The 17,317-nt window shown below is 48.8% G+C and overlaps 3 protein-coding genes across 3 annotated transcripts in view; all 3 read right to left on the bottom strand.

Annotated features, from left to right (window-relative positions):
* LOC144588812 (uncharacterized) overlaps positions 1–17,317 on the bottom strand; it is an 856,730-nt gene that overhangs the window by 306,232 nt on the left and 533,181 nt on the right. The window lies entirely within an intron of this gene.
* Positions 1–17,317, bottom strand: part of LOC144588813 (uncharacterized) — a 398,202-nt gene that overhangs the window by 95,866 nt on the left and 285,019 nt on the right. The window lies entirely within an intron of this gene.
* On the bottom strand, positions 2,168–17,315 carry PLAGL2 (PLAG1 like zinc finger 2). The gene is made up of 3 exons (XM_072996610.2): positions 17,228–17,315; positions 14,005–14,370; positions 2,168–10,928 (listed from the first exon to the last, which is right to left on the bottom strand). Exons 2-3 carry the CDS (start codon positions 14,253–14,255, stop codon positions 9,725–9,727), a joined length of 1,455 nt encoding a protein of 484 aa, XP_072852711.1. The 5' UTR covers positions 14,256–14,370; positions 17,228–17,315; the 3' UTR covers positions 2,168–9,724.

Below are 17,317 nucleotides of genomic sequence, written 5' to 3'. Positions count from 1 at the left end.
GAATGGCAGCTCATTTTTACACTAAAATGGTGAGAACTGAGCTCAGTTACTAGGCTGCTACAGCTCCACTGGAGAAAACCTCAACGGTGAACTGCTGCAGGTAAAGTCATTGGCTATTACATATTGAGTCCATGTGATACCAAATCCTGATGCCGATTTCTTCAGTTCCTACAATTCACTGCCACAAAGTGTAAGGAAATATGCAATGGGATTCCAGCCAAAGAGCTTAAAAGCTAGAAAAGATATATAAACTGAATTCATAACAAGATGGTCATCACTATTTGGGAGCATTTTAAGTGTGCACGTTGAGTCCTTGCAGAAAGGTTTTGGCCAGTATCCCATGTCTACTGTCTATTCAGCAATTGATTCAGAGGATCCAGTCCAGTTCGGACTAGCGAAAGGGCAGTGACCTTTATTTTGAAATGATATTCTGAAAAGCGATCCCTAATACTGTAATAGGATGGCCGATGTATAACCACAAACAAGCAACATGTGTGTAATGTATTCTTGAAGGCTTTCACAGCTGGGATCTGATGGTGGGTGTAGGCATTTCAGGCTGTTTGGCCGTGTTCTGGAGGTTTTCTCAGGAAAAACCTCCAGAACACGGCCAAACAGCCCGAAAAATCCGCAACAATCAAGCAACGTGTAGTTTGTGTAGTCAACCCTCCCACGTTCATGACCGAACATGAGCTCTTGAACTGGTTATTTTAACAGAACATTGGGCTTCTAATACAGTAATGTTGAAGCTTGCGTGTTCCTAAGAGTTTTTTCTAGAACGCAGGCTCACAGTCTCATTTATGGATATATTAGTTGGTTAAGCATCCTTCAGTCTCGAGGGACTATGGTATGCTCTGACTAGAGGCCTTGGAACAGCATCTAGTGTGGCTGAGAAGGTCGATTCAAGAGTGACAATCCCTTCCACACTGAAGACAACTACAATCTATCCCCTGTCCAGCTCCCTGAGTTGGCTGGTTTCGGGATTGCCTCTTTGCCTCGGCCTGCTGGACAAGGGTCTCTTCAAATTGGGAGAGGCCATGATGCAATGTCTGCCTCCAGGCTGAACGCTCAGAGGTCAAGGTTTCCATTCCTAAGGCCTTCAGATCCCGCTTGCAGATATCCTTGTATGGCAGCTGTGGTCTCCCTCTGGGGCGATTTCCCTGCACTCATTCTCCATCCAGATCTTTTGGAATCCGACCATCAGCCATTCTCACGACATGCCCAAGCCAACGGAGACATTGCTGGTTTCAGTAATGTATACGTGCTAACAATTCCAGCTTGTTCTAGGACTACTCTATTTGGAACTTTGTCCTGCCAGGTGATACCAAAAATGTGTCGGAGGCAACGCATACCTGTCGTGCACGAAGGGTCTAGGACTCCCTGCCAGACAGGCGTGTGCTCAGGACACAAGCGCTGTAGATCTGGATCTGGATAGAAGAGCTGTTTCAAAACCTTTGCTTATTATAAATAACTCTGTGCAGTCAAGTCGATCCCAACTTACGGAGACCTTCTCCAGGGTTTTCTAGGTAAAAGAGTACTCAGAAGTGGTGGTTTACCTTTACCTTCCTCTGCAGGCGCCCTGGATCTGTGCAGCTCACCCAAGGCCACACAGGATGGCTCTTCTGGGATGTACAGTGGGGATTTGAACTCCCAACCTCTCGCTCTGTAGCCAGATCCCTAACAAAACTGCTGCCAAGCAACTCCCAAAAGTAATGGGCATGGTCAATTCATGGCCCCCTACTCTGGTGGGGCCCAAATATCCCAAGGGTGTTGATCAAATTTAAAAAAAATAGTACTGTAATTAGAAGACAGTTCCAGCCATAAATCTCTCTCCCTGTAAGACCCCATCCAAGAGGAGCCTCCTCTAGAGCTGCAGTGGAGCAAGGTATGCCCTCCTTCAATGCAGTGCAAACCACTGGAGCAAGGGGAGATCAAACCAATTCATCCCCTTTGAACAGCATTATGCAGACCATGCATTAGTCTTCAGGGGTGCCTGCTTTGGGTTTTTTTTTCTTTCCATTTAAAAATATGCCTCCAGATTTTTTTAAAATCCCGTTTATAGTTAGCCTAGCTGCATTTCTAAATGAGCCTTACACTTGGTCACCTTTTTATAATAGAGGTAACGAGTCATGGTCCCCACTTACTGCACTCCCACAAACAAGACAAAGCCTTGATACTTCAAACATTTTAATAAGCAATTCCATTTTTAAAAAAAAACAACCCACACGCACACAACCCACACACACACACTTTCATTCTGGACTTCATTCTGTAAGACAAAAGAAAAATGCTAACTGAACAATGATGAAACTGTACATTTCCTAATGGCACTTCAATATTTCCAATTTTTAAAACATGGGACTTGTAAGAAGTCCTACAATACTCTGATGAGGAGGTTATTCGATGTGTTTAGAAAAAGTGCTAGATTTGTTTGAGAAGTCCAGCTTCAGGCCTGGAGGGAGGGCCCTGCGGCTCTAGAAGAGGAAGGCTAGGTAGCCGGCCAGACCTGCGAGAGACAGTGGTATCGCTCAGGTGAACCAAAGGAGAGGGATGAAAGAATGCCACACAAACCCAGCTCTTAAAAGACAAATGCACACAGAGGCCTGGGCAACACAACGCTGCCTGTAAAGCCAAAGGAAAAGGCAGCAGCTGGAGGGGAAGTGACCAAAGGCTGAACTGCCCCAAACAGAGCCCTACCTATGGAGAGCAGACGGCTGCCCCTGGTCCACCCTGCCCTTCCCCTCGGTTACGGGCTCACACGGAGCATGCCAGAGGCTTCTGCTGGCACAAAGGTATGAACTCAGCAGTTTGACCTCCAGCATATACCCTCCCAAGCAAATCTGTCTGCGCTCAGGCCCTTGCGCCTCATTCTCTTCCCCGCCTGCCTCCATGCCACAGGTCATAACAGCTGCTCCATGTACGTACGCTCCTTGTGCCCCCATTGAAGGAAAAAAGGCACACGACCCTTCACAAGCAACAACAGGACCGTGGGGTGATAGAAGGTCAACGGCTGCCCCCGATGACCCAAAAGCAAGGGCTTGTCAGGTTTGGCAAGCAAATCTTCATGAAGCATATTAGCGAAAACATTCTTGATCATTAGAAAAAAGTCCCTGGATGTTATGATGACATCTGACGTTTAATGAGACCTTGGCTAATGGCTGAAACCACACTTGAAAATGGGGCAGGAGAGGGTTGCCATCCTGGCCATTCTGGACAACGAAGAGGAGAAAAGAATCACGCCTGAATTTGAACAGGCGTCTCCTCTCTTCCTGCCCCCCCTCTCACATGCCTGGATCTGGCAAGCCGGCCAAAAAGGGCCCAAATATGTTGGGGAACTTGGCAAGCCAGAGAGGGAGGCCTGGTTGATTGGTAACACAACACAATTTGCTTTCTTTTGAGGGACACTAAACGGAGGGAGTATTTGGAAGTCTTCAAAGACCAGCGGTTCCCATGCAAAACAGGGGAAGCCACAGAGCCGACAAGGATCACGGAATGGCAGACACGTTACTTCTCTCTCTGTTCTCTGCCCTCCCCCCTTCCAAGCACCCACCTTTGTCACCACACACTCTTTATGTTCCCCCAGCCTTTTAAAGATCTTGCAAGCTAGCTGCCCTCACCACCAGGCTTGCCCATCGGTGTGGGGGGAAGCAGGCATGAGGTGTAAACGTAGCCGACACCTGCCAAGTCAAAGCTTAGACATTTAAGCTGGCTCCAAATAGCCCATCTGTAACTGAAATATTTACATAAGCAGGATTTTCTGATGAAGCCTAGCCTAAAACAATCTTGACTTTTTCCCTACTGGCCATTTGCAGCAGATACGCGACTCAAGAGGAGTCTACATTTATTTTATTTTATTTATTTATTTGATTTATATCCCGCCTATCTGGTCTGGTCGATACATCTTGCATTTCCCACACTCACTGGGCAAGCTTAGGGTAAATTGTGTTTTAGAAGTGAATGCTGCTGTGCCAGAGTGGGTCTTCTTTTAAGGTGACTAATCCCTGAAACATGGTGAGAAAGAGAGACCGCACAAAAAAAAATATTCTGAACACAGAGAGAAGAGGCCGAAGAGTCCACGGAGAGGCAAACTTATCAAATGTTATTTTGAAATTTCAAGCAATTTAGTATCTCAGGAAAATGAGTTAAGTGTTTAAGAGGTACCAGCCCAAGGAAGAGCCTGTACAAATGATATGATGGTTTTACCTATTTATGTGGAGGGAAAGGTCCAGGTTAAGGAGGGCAAAATAGTCCCTTGTATCTACGTAGGATGAAAGAGCCTAAAACCAGGAAGGGAGCCGCCAGGTTTCACATCTGTGAAACAAGAAGAGTCCCCAGATTGGAAGAGGAAGAAAATGCCCCAGGCAAGCCCTTTAGCCCTGGTACCAAATGAAGTCAAAGTACCCGTATGCTCAGTGGGGAGACACAGGCTGCTCAGAAGAAAAGGAAGCAAAGCGCCTGGTGCCAATTCCCCCTTGAGGGTGACAGAATTCTCCTGGCAACTCAGGAGGCCACTTGGCCAGCCATTCTGGGGCACCCTAAATCCCTACTAGCTGAGAGAAGACCCCCCCCTTGGCCTTCCGTGGACCACTAAAGGGGGCCAAAGAGCGGAAGGCTGCGCCGTGTGGAAGACCACCTCCGTGTAACCTCCGCCATCGCGAGTGGCAGAAAGAGGCGAAAGAATGGTCTTCTGGACGACTTCTCTGCAAGGCGGAGGAGGAGGAGAAGCCCTTCCGCCTCTGAGGCTCACCTGGCTTTACGCAACTAGCAGAAAGCACACCCAAGGACTGAATGAGCCACATCAGAGCCTCAAGACGTAGGCTTTGCCGGCTGCATTCAGGATGAAAAAAAGGATATGTCTGAAGTGCTGAACACCTGGCAGGTGGCTGGAAAAGGTGGCTATGGGCCAGAGGACTACCTTTTCACATTGCCACAGGCTCAACAAAATTAATATACAATAGTTTAACACACACACACACACACACACACACACACAATGTATTTCCACTCCATCCACTCCTCCCTTTGCCTGCTGGCCTGTGGAACTATTTGCCACTAAGTGTAGAAACAGCCAACTATGTAACCCTGACGCCTTTAAAACAGATCAGGTAATTTCTCGGAAGTAACAACTACTGGGCCAGATCCTGAGGCTGGCCAACTAGCCAAGGCTTCTAGTGATCCAAGCAGTTGAAGATGGACACAGCTCCTTGTTTATGGACAGTCCCAGTAAGTTCTATTCCCACACTGGCATAGGTGGTGATGGGGGGCAACCTTAGTTCCTATCTGAGCACAGCTCTGCCCCTGATCCCAGGGCTCATAAAAGCGATCCTCCTGAGCCACCCTCCCCCGCCCCCCCCCCAACCAGCATGACTGGTTTCCAAGCTCTGATTAGCCCACTTGGCAAAAAAAAAAAAGAAGAAGAAGGCTCAGAAACAGTCACTTCCAAATGTTGCTCTGATGAATGTAAAAATTACAACCAGTCGCAGCAGCTCTACAAACCTTGAGGAAATTCTAAATTAACATTACATCCGAGCACGGAGAGCACATCCTGGCAGCACCCTTCTTCCAGCAGGCCCGGACCTTAGGTGCAGGGATCTGCCTGTGTCTGCTCCTTCTCCCAAAACACACACGCGTTGGCCGCAGGATGCCAGAACATTTGAAGACAAATGTTTTTAAAGACAAACATACATTTGTTTTCTTTGGGTAAATGCTGGTCTGTTCGTCAGAGTTCTTACACCACACGGGACTGCTGGAAGTAAAGCTTAAGCCACTACAAATTCTTCAGCAGCTACAGAGAGGTAGCTTCACGCTTCTGCCTGCTCCCTATCCTTTCTTTAAAGGTTATTTGTATAAAAACTCACCCTTTTAATGTATTACCAAAACCAGAAAACTACCGACATTTTGTCCCTTTAAGTATGATTTAAAGCTATTGTGGGGGGGGGGGGGGAGGGAGAGATTATCATTATGGGCAATGACAGATCTCCAGGAATACGTCCATCTCAAAAACGGCTGCCTTGAAGAGCCTCAAAATGTCCAAGTCTGAGAAAGGACAGGACAGATCAGCAATTTATTTCCCTCTTTTGCTCCTTCCTTGAATGGCTGGCTCAATGCCTTAATTAGGTATACATTAAAAAAAAAAACAGGGCAGTAATACACACAAAGCTCTGTGCTGGGGGGGAAGCCTCACAGATTGCTATGGGACTGGGTGGGAATGAGAATGCCAGTGGGATTCTTGGAACAGCAATGGAGTAAGACTGAGAGGTTTTCACAGCGCAACTTCCTTTTCATCTTAGGAAAAGGACAGAAAGCACAAACCACCGCTGTGGGCTAGCTGTTGGATCAGGCATGGCATGCCTCTAACCCCTCCCACTGTTGTTGTTGTTCAGTCGTTAATTCGTGTCCGACTCTTTATGACCCCATGGACCAGAGCACGCCAGGCCTTCCTGTCTTCCACTGCCTCCCGGAATTTGGTCAAAACCCCTCCCACTACTGCCATTTTAACTGCACAATGACACCTTACTGCTATTTGTGTGCAACTGGTCTCAGAAACTAAAGGCTAGGCTGGACCTGCTGTCTGTACTTGGCACAGCATAAATGTCCACCTACTGTCATTCACAGAGCGATCTATCCAGGCAACATCAAACCATGTGCATCGCTGCACAACGGATGGTGCAATCAGCTGTCCAAGTAGCCCTGTGGAATTGCTTACTGGATATGACTTTCGCCTTGGTGCAAATTTTGCAACTATTTGCATAAGTTTGAATTATTCAGATGTAGCTATGCAACAGGATTCTGGCCACCAAATACTTCACTTAATTACAGCTGTTGCTGTTTTCATTTTGCATCTTAAAGTTTTTTTTTAAGTTGTATTTTTTCCACAGGTTTCTAGCAGAATAATACCATGGGACAAAGACTGTTCTGAGTTATTCTAAAACCCTTACCTATAACCCCCTTCCAGGTAATAAACCAAAGAGAAAGCTAAAGATGACAGAAGCATTCTGATCGCTAGGAGACAAAACCTAAAGCAAATATCTGAACCAAAATTCGGCCAAATTATAAATCTACGAACGGTAAACCGGCAACAGAAGGAGGAATTGTGAGAAGCTGCAAAAATGGAGGCAGCCACGGCAGCTCAAGAGAAGTGATCTCTAGAGTCAGCTACGTTCAGAAGTCAAATGCCATTTCTGAAGAAGTAAAGTGTGGAAACTCAGCATAAGTGTCGAGGTAGGATTTGAAGATTGCATAAGAGGAGACTGCGCAGCAATTTCTGAAAGAGAGTTAACAGAAGATGCAACTGAGGTATTTAAAAGTACTGAAGGATAAGGAGACGCCGAGGTACTCTCCTATTTACCCAGCACAAGGCACACACTGAAATCAGAAAGGCAAAGATTGAACACAGATCAGGAAGCACAGCTTGTGGAACTCAATGCCACATGCAATAGCTGAGGTCAAAATTATACAAAACATATAGAAAAGTTAGCTTAGGGAAGCTTATGAGGGGTGGAGAATCCTGCACCAAAAAAAATTACTAAAATACTGGAAATCAGTGAGGGAGAAGCTAGAACTTAAAGCAAATGGGAATAAACACAAACTAATAGGCATTCTATGTTTTTGCTGAAGAAGCAGATTCATGAGAACCAGTGCAGAGTCGGCTTAAAATACCTGGGTAAGTCAAAAGGGCTGCAGCAAACCCTCTGCCGGCTTTCCTCACCATGCTGCATCTGAGGTATACAGAAGTGTACATCGGGAGCTTGCACAGGTCTTGCGAAAACGCAAGGCAAGTCGACAGACCTCCCATGAGGCAACCAAGCGTGAGTCTGTACGAACATGAAAGCAGGGAACCGACACCATGAGGTACCAGTGGCTGTCATGGCCAGGTGGAACCGCCCTGTCTGTAATTGAAGCAGAACTGGGAAGGGTCGGGGAAGCAGGAGAGACGCAGCAAACCGACCAGACGTGCAGATACTCAGGAGCAACTGGCCGAGGAGCACCGGGGGGGGGGGGGGGAGGTTTTCACACAGTGTCAGCTAAAAAACACAGTATCGCCCTGATACCAAGACGAGGAACGCAGGGACAAGCTCCCACTCAGAGGAGCCTGATGGGAAAAGCCAATGTTTCTCAGCAACCTCCTCAGCACAAGCGCAAGAGGTGACACAAAAACAGAAAAACAGGGCAGAGCACAGTACAGGAGGGAGGTTCATAACCGCCCGGGGGGGGGGGGGGAGAAAACGCTGTGAGAGAGCAGACGAGACGAGAGTGAGGAGGAACCGGAAGGCAAACCACAGGAGGGTCAGGGGAAGCGCACTGCAGTCAAAGGACCCGGTGGGTTAAGTTCACCACCACCCCAACGCCATCCAGGTCTCCTCAGGGGCAAAGCGGCTCTAGGTCTCGCAGCGCCAGTGGGAGGGTGCAGCCCCGTTCCCTTTTTGCTCAAGCCCCACCTGCCTGGTCTACGAGATGAGCGTTGCTACGGACATTGCTGTGGACGCTAGCTTGTCAGGAACCAGCGTGGCTCTTTGAAAGCACAGTCCGGTAGCTTTCCTGCAACAAACCCATGGGCGCAGGGAAGGGAGAATGTGCCGACATGGAGCGATGGGGCTGTCACACAGAGATCCTTAGCAAGCTTTTCACAAGGGGTAGGGCTAGGAGTCTCTCACCAGGCAAGGAGGACAAAAAGTCATGGCACCTTAAAGATGAACCAGGCATAAACTGTTGTGGATTGGAGTCTACGCCTTCAGATGTCACCCACAAAAGTTTATGTCAAATAAAACAGGCCCACCTTTCAGGCGGTACAGGGCTTTATTTACACCTAGCAAGCTCGTTTCTGCTTGAAGGCCACTGCCAAGGCAGGGAGAGTATCAGACCTCACGGCGGAATGGAAAACGGGTTCCCAAGCAAGGAGCTCCTACCACAGAGAGCAAAGGTACTGTGCACGTGTCTCCAACTTTACATGTACTTGGGGGAAACAACGGTCACAAACGAAAGCTGGACCGGTTGTGTTGCAGGATCTTTCCATTGAGCTGCGATAACACTGGAGGGAAGTGTAGTCCACTGAACTGGCAAAGGCTGAAGCAATTCAAAGTCAGTTTTATTTTCCCCATGGGGGAAAGACATGAGAGTAGTGAAGTGAAATCAGTGTGACCTGATTCCGTTGTGTAAACAGTGTGCTAGCTAGGCCAGAAGCACAGACTGTGTTCCTGGCACTTCCTGATTTGTACTGGTGGGAGAAAGGATCCATAGCTAAGTAAACACAATTCGGTCGGAATGAGTCCTAATGAAGCAGCTCGGAAGAAAGAAGGGCTGCATCTGAACAATACAGACCCAGCACCACAGCAATGGGCAGCGGAAAATGAGGGAGGGCGGAGGCAGGCTCTTTCAATCGGCCCTGAGGAGACACTGAAATGTAGAACCAGCGTTGAACCTTAGCTTGAGACCCAGCTCAACCTCCTCAGAAGGAGGCTGGAAGCCCCAGGAAGGACAGTGCACTCCTGATTTACCAAGAAAAGGTTTTTTTTTGGGGGGGGGAGAGGAGAAAACCTGAAATTCTATCGGCTGCACCCTACTCACTGTCCAGGACTGGGCATACACCCAAGTGGATGTGGGTCGCTCCTGTCCCCAGGTACCCTCCTCCCTCCAGATTTCCCAGCCCACAGCAGGAAGGACAATAAAATGGGGCGCTTCTGCAGCACCTCTCACCACAGTGCATGGAAGCTTCCGTTTTCTCCAGCTTTCACTGGAATGCCTGGTGGAAACGTGGCAAGGTGGTTGCACCCAAGCCGGAAGAGAAGACTGAGGGCAGCGAATGAAGGGCTCCGAAGCCAAGGGAGGCCGTGGCTCCAGAGGACTCCTGTGGTGGCAACGTGGTGAGGAGTGACTGGGCCTCCCCCTGCGAATAACCCATGACCAGCCCCCCAGATGACACAGGTGGGTTGCAGGAAGGAAGGTTCAAGGGCAGGAAGCTCAGGAGGTGGGAGAAATCCATGTTAGCAGCACAGAGAGCCTCGGAGAGCAGAGCAGGGCTTTTGGAGAGCAGAGTCTCCTCCAGGGTGGCAGGCTGAGGGGAGGAAGAGGATGGCTCCCCGGGCACAAGAGACAGCCCTCCCGGGAGCTCTGCCAAACAGCTGTCCACCTCCGCTTTGGGTAGTTTGTCAGGCAAATATGAGGTAGATCCCAGCTGATACTTTGGGGGAGGCTGGGGCGGGGAGGACGATTCCAAGGGGTAGCTCATTCCCATTGGGAGAGGGTTGGGGACCAAAGAATGGGGCATTCCTGAGCTGGGCATGGCAGGGACGTGCGCCCCATACATGCCCATGGGCAGCATCCCGGGAAAGCTCTTGCTGTTCATCACATCTCGAGAGGCCATGCACAAGACAGGGCTCAGCTCCTCTTTCACTGCTACGGCCGAGTTGCAGCTCAGGAGGCTCAGCATGTCCACAGGTTCCGTCTTGATCTTCAGCAGTTCTTGTGAGTGGCTCTTCTTCATGTGTCGAGTCAGGTGGTCCTTGCGGCCAAATCGCTGGGCACAGTACTGGCATAGGAAGTCCTTCCGGCCTGTGTGCACAACCAGGTGCCTCCGGACATCTTTGCGGGTGTAGAAGCGCCGGTCACAGTGGTCACACGGATGTTTCTTCTCCTTCACGCTGCCCGACGGCCTCCGGGAGTGGGCCTTCAGGTGCTCCAGCAGAACCTGGGTGCTCTCGAACATCTGCAGGCAGACTTTGCAGCTGAGGTCACCGCTAGCTGCGGCATGCATTGCCAGGTGGCGCCGATAGCCGAGCTTGGTGTTGTAGTTCTTCCCGCACTCTGGGCAGTGGAGAGCTTCCTTATTGGGGTCGTGCGTCTGAAGGTGGTTGCGGAGATGGTCCTTACGGTGGAACATTTTCTCACAGTACATGCATCGGTGAGGCTTCTGGGCAGAATGGGTGGCCAGGTGCCTTAAGAGAGGCAAGGCAATGATTAAAAAAATGACCAGCTGCAAAGCCACGCAGGTTCAGCAACAAGCTGGGAGGTGGGGCCAATGATGGAACAGAGGGAGAACAAAAGGATGCTTAGCTGAACAGTCCCCACCACCCATTCCTCAGTTTATGGGTAGCGACCAGTCCTTATACAGGTGTCTATGATGTAGAATACCATGGCTATTACAAACTCATTTCCGAATGAGTTTGTCACAGCAGAGTCATGTGTTTAAGACAGGGACCTTCTGGAGATCACAGATTCATTGTGACTGCCCTAAACTGGCAGCCAAATCTCACTCTGAATGCCAGCTTCTGGGAAGCACAAGGGGGAGGATGCTGTTATACCCACACCATCCTTGCTGGTTTCCCAGAGGGATAAACAGGGTAAACAGAATGCTGGGATCAGAAAAGACAGTGGTCTAAAAGGCTGTGCCTCTAATTACTAGTTATTACAGATGGGCACAAACAGCTGGTTCAGCACGGTTCGTTTCCTGGCCGATCTGTGGTTTGGCATCCACTTGGAGGAAATGCCTGGAGGGAGCGGGGTCGGGTGCTGCCGCCGACTGGGCATCCACTGGAAATGGGGGCACTAAACCACAGATCAGCTGTTTGGCCAAGAAACAAACCACATCAAACCGGTGGTTCGTGCCCATCTCTACTAATGATCTGAGGCAGTAAATATTCTGAACCACAGAACTTTTCCTGTGCTTAATTTTTGTTTGGCAAATGTTCCATTTCTAAATGGAACATTGCCACCCAGAGTAGACCTTTGGTCTCGATGAGCACGGTATAAACCTAATAAAATAATAAATAAATAAATAAAGACAGTGTTTCATGGATTTTTTTAGTAATAACGAATGGACATCAATACAGTATTAGGTGGCATTTTAAAACAAGATTTAAGTCACAAGGCAGGTGGGCTGTCTGTCTTCTATTAAAGGTCTCCAGGTGATTAGCCCTGGAAAATTGTGAGTATGTATTTTACTGATCTGTACACAAAATCCATCCCAATACACATATTAAGAAAAACACAGAATTGTGAATTTACCTTTTGGCAGTGCAGATCAAATCAGATCTACACTTCTGATTAACTTTTATTTCATTTTCAGCAGACATACAAAGCAGTATCTTATCTCTTTTCTTAAGCCCAGCATGTCACTTGCAACAACTTTTGAGAGTTTCCAGTTACGAATTTGTGAGGCCTGTCGAGGTGTTTTGAGATTTAGCATGCAAGAATGCAGACGTATATAGGACCCCTGTGAAGGAGAAATGGCTGAGAGAGTGACTGGCCCGAGGTCACACAGTAAGCCTCATGGCCAAACAGGGATTTGAATCCAGGTCATACCAGCATTATTTCTTGTCTGACATACTACCTACTGTAGTAAGTAGTTTAGCTAAAGTACTTGTGGACTGTTGGGGCATTAACAAATGATTGAGTAAACTGTTAGTAAATCAGATTATGCTCTATTTAGAGCATGGGTGGGAAAGACCTGGGAACACAGGTGGCTTGAATTTGGTTCCTAGGACCAAATTCAAGCCACCAGTCCTCCAAGAGTCCCAGAAATGACTGGAAACTGCCATTTTAAAAGAACAAAAACAAACAGATCAAAGGCTTTTTGGGATGAGGGAATCTTCAGGACCCCCTCCAAGGCCCTAGAATGGAAAACCGCTATTCTGAGACCTTTTTTTGGGAGAGGAAGGTAATTTTTTTAATCTGGGGGTGGGGTTCGGGAAGGGGTCCACATGCAATCTGAACTTTGCCCACTCCTTATTTAGGGCACCAGAAAATTCTCCTGAACAAGCACCACTGCATCCAAATCATAGGGAAATACTCAGAAAACATAGACGTGGAGATATGGGGGCATTTTACCAGCTGCTTGAAAATCTGCTGCCAACCTCAGTCCAGGCAAATTTTTAGCCCATGAACTTAAAGAGGAAGTCCTCTTACCTACAGTTCACCACCTGACAGGAGAACTGCTCTCCATCATCTATTCTCATATCCCTGCTCAGATATCTAGCATCCTATGGTTGCTACTACTGTTGCAGTTGCTTCCTGGGCATAAGACACACCCCATGTTTCACTTAATTCATTCTTGTCCTAAATAAATGATTTAGGATTAGAGTGCTTTAGCACTATGGGACGGTATATAAGTTGAAACAACAGCATGTTTCCCATGGAATGCTTAAAGCTGCTTCTTGGCCGCAGCGAGATGAAATCTATGGTCTACCTTGGCACTTCCGGCTCTCTCCTATCAGTGGACGAGGCCACTTCCCTTATCCCATGTACTGGGAGAACCTACCATCTCCATCTTCCCCCTCTGGCTGTCCATCAGATGTTTATTTCCATGTAATGAAAAGTACCCCCAAATGGTAGTCTGCCATGACAGAACTGCAATTTACTCTTTCCGCAGTAACAACAAGGAGGGACTCATATATTACAAGATCTGGGAGAACCGAACTACAGTCTTGAAGTGTACAGCAGAGTTGTACAACGAAAAAGAAAAGGCACAATTCAGATGCCATTTTTGCACATTATTTTCTCAAGCTCACTTTCCCATTGGTATAAAGCGGCAGGGAGAATACTGCAAATGAAAATGGGTCTCTGTCTAGGAACAAATAATACCAGTATTGTCATGTGCTACAACTGCATTCCTCAACAGGCCCACAGAGACTGCAATACTCACTTGCTACTCCCAGTGTCTTCCCAGTCACCGTGCTTCTCCCAGGACTGCTCATAAATAATATTCTTACAAGACTATGACAGCCAGAAGAAAACAATGGGTAGCCCACATGAACAACCAGTGTCTGGATGAGCTGCCATATTTTCTTAGTGTCATATACCCTAGGATTTATTCTCTTGTTTCTGTCCTGAGAAGCTCAGTGTGGCATACAGGGTCTTTCTCCCATTTTTATCACCACAAACACTCTATGAGACAAATGAAGCTCAGATATAGTGACAGGCCAAGGTCCCCCAAATTAACTATATGTATGAGCAGAAAACGGAACCAGGGTCTCACCAGATGCAGCCTGATACTCTGACCGCTGCGCCACATACCTGTAGAGCTTGTATTTGGAGGCGAAGGCCTTGCCGCAGTGCAGTTGCGGGCAGCAGTACGGTCTCTGTTCTGGGTTGGTTCTCAGCTTATCCACGCCGGGGAAGGAGGCTGCCGACAGCTCATACTGGCATTTCCCTTGACTCTCGCTCTCTCTGCCCTTTGCTCTGGCCACTAATTTCCAGCCTGTCTCCTCCTCCTCCTGCTTTGCATCTTGAATCCAGTTAGGGACACTGGTGAAGAACGCTGTCATGGCCAGCCTAGTCGAGGAAGGCCATATGAAGGAGAACTCCTGCCCACGGGCATCTCACTGGCACAGTCACATCTGTCAACCCTTTTCAAAAGTTTCAGCAGGAAGAGGCCTCCACCTGCAAGGATCAATGACAGGCTTATCAGAAGAAAATGAATTTTATGCATAAAGCTGTGGTAGAAGAAAAGGAATTAACAATTTTAAACCGGCAGGGCCACTATTCAGTTTTAGGCATCAATCTTTTAAAAAGTGAAGGAAAATGTTTCAGTTCCTGCATGTCAGAGTCATTCTTCATGATGTGCTGAGAGCTTTGTTCTACTGTAAAAAAGTCTCAAGATAACTTTTAAAAAAATTATTCTTCAGGACAGCAAGTCATGGAGTCACTGTAACAAAGCACCTACATTTCTGCAAATGTTGATGGAGAACACAGCATTTAGTTTGCCCAAAATTTCTTCAGGTGCGATGCTTGATATAAGAGCTGAAATGCACCCACTTGGCCACTGGGCTTTAATTCAATTGAGTTTGCCATCTGAAACAATGGCCCTATAAACCATCCAAAGCACAAGCTTTTAAAAAGACAGATGTTGCATCGTATTATGCCTGTTGGGAAAATGTGCTCTGGAACAAAACCAGATGATCTCCATTTCTATCTCTCAACTGCCCAGTTGAGAGACCATACTGGCATCCACAGAAGCTATTCTGAGAGTCATGAAGGAAGAGTATATATAATGTAAGAATAAAGGTTCCCCTTGACAATTTTTTTGTCCAGTCGTGTCCGACTCTAGGGGGCGGCGCTCATCCCACTCTTCAAGCCATAGAGCCAGCGTTTTGTCCGAAGACAATCTTTCCGTGGTCACATGGCCAGTGTGATTTAGACAATACAATGGGGCATTTAAAGAACATCAAACATGTGAACCAATTGCTACAGCTGTACTCTTGCAATGCGATTCCCTGAATGCTTACTTAGAATATAGCCTCCCCAGGACACCACTGGGATTCAATTTCATCACAGCAGCAGTATACAATTTCTATATGCATCTTTAGGGACAACAGCACCTTTAAATCCTTATTTCCAAGATCAAAGAAGAAAAAATTGTTCCCATTTTATGGCTGGATCGAAGCGTCCCCGACTTTGTTTTGCTACTGCTCCGCTATAAGCTCTCTGAGGCTAAGATCTGTGTCCTCTTGTACTCTCTGAAATCCCTTACCAACCGAAGATATATTTTAAGACAGTGGTGTCAAGAGTGCTATGCTGTGTAAACACTGCGATCCCTCGCCTCCTTTCTCAGACTCAAATAATGCTCTCTGAAGAGCAGAAGGTGAAGTAAGCCCACCAAGTTAGAAACTGCTTCCTTCTGAATAACGGACTATACCACTGTGCTGAATAAATCCCCCCCTCCCCGTTTGCCTCTCAATCTACGCTGCACTGTTTTGTTTTGACAATTCATGCAGCTGGCAATTGCTCCTTGTTCAAATGGAGTCCGCTATTATATCACCTGCCAAAGGGACTTCTAAAAAAATAACATTATAACTTGCATGCTTCCACCTCTGGCAAGCGGACAGGGCTGGTTGCCATTCAGCTGGGCCAAGTGTTCCCACATCCAAGTAGGTCAAACAGGACAAGGCCACATGACCTTCTCAGGGAGGTGGCAGATAGCCAGAGCTGTAATGCTTCTCTCTCTCTCTCTCAGCAGAAGCAGAACTGCCCATCAGCACTGGGGACAGCAGAAGCAAAAGATATAAACTAAAGTTTTGTGGAAGAGCTGGAAGCCTGCTTTTACTACTACTACTACTACTACTACTACTACTATTATTATTATTATTATTATTATTGGCAAGTGAAATAATAAGCAAAAGCTGCCGCCACTCCCGTTTGCTGCCCAAAAGGAGAAATAGATGCTTCTCCAGAACTAGAGGGGGGGCCATCCCTCCAGTTGAGAACTACACCCCCCCCAAAAATTTACATTTGGGACCTGAGGAGTGGGATGCCTAGAAAGTGCCCCATTTATTTTTATTGCTCTCAAAAGAAACTTAGGTGGCTAGCCTGGCCCCAAGTCCACCTAGCCAGCTAAGCCAGGGAGGAGGGTCTGCCGCGGTGGGCTCTCTGGGGTCTCCAGGGCCCAGATGGGGGCGATTCCACCCTGTTGCCTCAACTCGCCAAACAAGGCCCTGCACGGCTGGTAAGAGGGATCCCTCCCAGGCCCCCTCTGGCCTAAAATACCCCACTCTGCCAAGTGGCTGGCTGGCGGGACTAAACCACAACCACCCCCCACCCCGTCCAGTCCAGGCCTGCCAGTGAAAGCGGTCCGAGCCCTTCCTGTGCCTCCTGCGTTCCCCCGAGCCCACTCCCAACCTCCTACGGGAAGCTCCTCGGGGCAGAGACCAGTCCTTGGGGCTCGGACGGCCAAGCGAATTCCTCACGAGCTCCGGCAGCGCCCAGCCAAAGGCGTCAGCCGTCTTACTCTCCCCTCCCCCCCCCCGGTGCCATAGGGGTCCCCTTTCTCCTCATACCGGGGAGGAGGGGTGATAGTGCCGCGCCCCCTCCCCCGGCCTCTTGAACCCCAAGCAAACACCCACCCACCCCCACCCCGGTGAGGCGCATGCGCACTGGCCGCGGCTGCCCACGCGCCAGGCCAGATCGCAGCACCTCCTTCTCCCCCCCCCATATACGTCCCGGCCTCCTAAGGCCCGACGCCTCCGCGCGCTCACCCGCCCCCCACCCCACCCCCGACTCCGCGAGCGGCTCCCCTCGGCTGTTTCGTGAGGGGGCAAGGAGAGCGGGGATGGGGGTGCTGCGGTTGCTGTGGTAACTCAGGGGTTGGCCGGGGCCCCATAGAGCCGGAGGCTTGGGCGGGAAAGGAAAAGTTGAACGGAGAGAAGAGGGGGGGGGGAAAGAGGAAGAAAAGAAGGAAGGAAGGCGGGCGGAAAGAAAAAGGGGGGGAAGCGGCGGCGGCGGCGGCCCCCCCTCCACTCGCCTCTATTTCCCTCTCAGGGGCTGGCTCGCGCCCCTCAAGGCCTCCATGGCGCCACGTCCGGCCCAGACCGGAAGCCGCCTCGGCCTGCCC

This window comes from Pogona vitticeps, chromosome 4 (genome assembly GCF_051106095.1).
Source record: "Pogona vitticeps strain Pit_001003342236 chromosome 4, PviZW2.1, whole genome shotgun sequence".
Lineage (NCBI taxonomy): Eukaryota > Metazoa > Chordata > Lepidosauria > Squamata > Agamidae > Pogona > Pogona vitticeps.
This window is presented reverse-complemented; position numbering and strand designations above follow the sequence as displayed.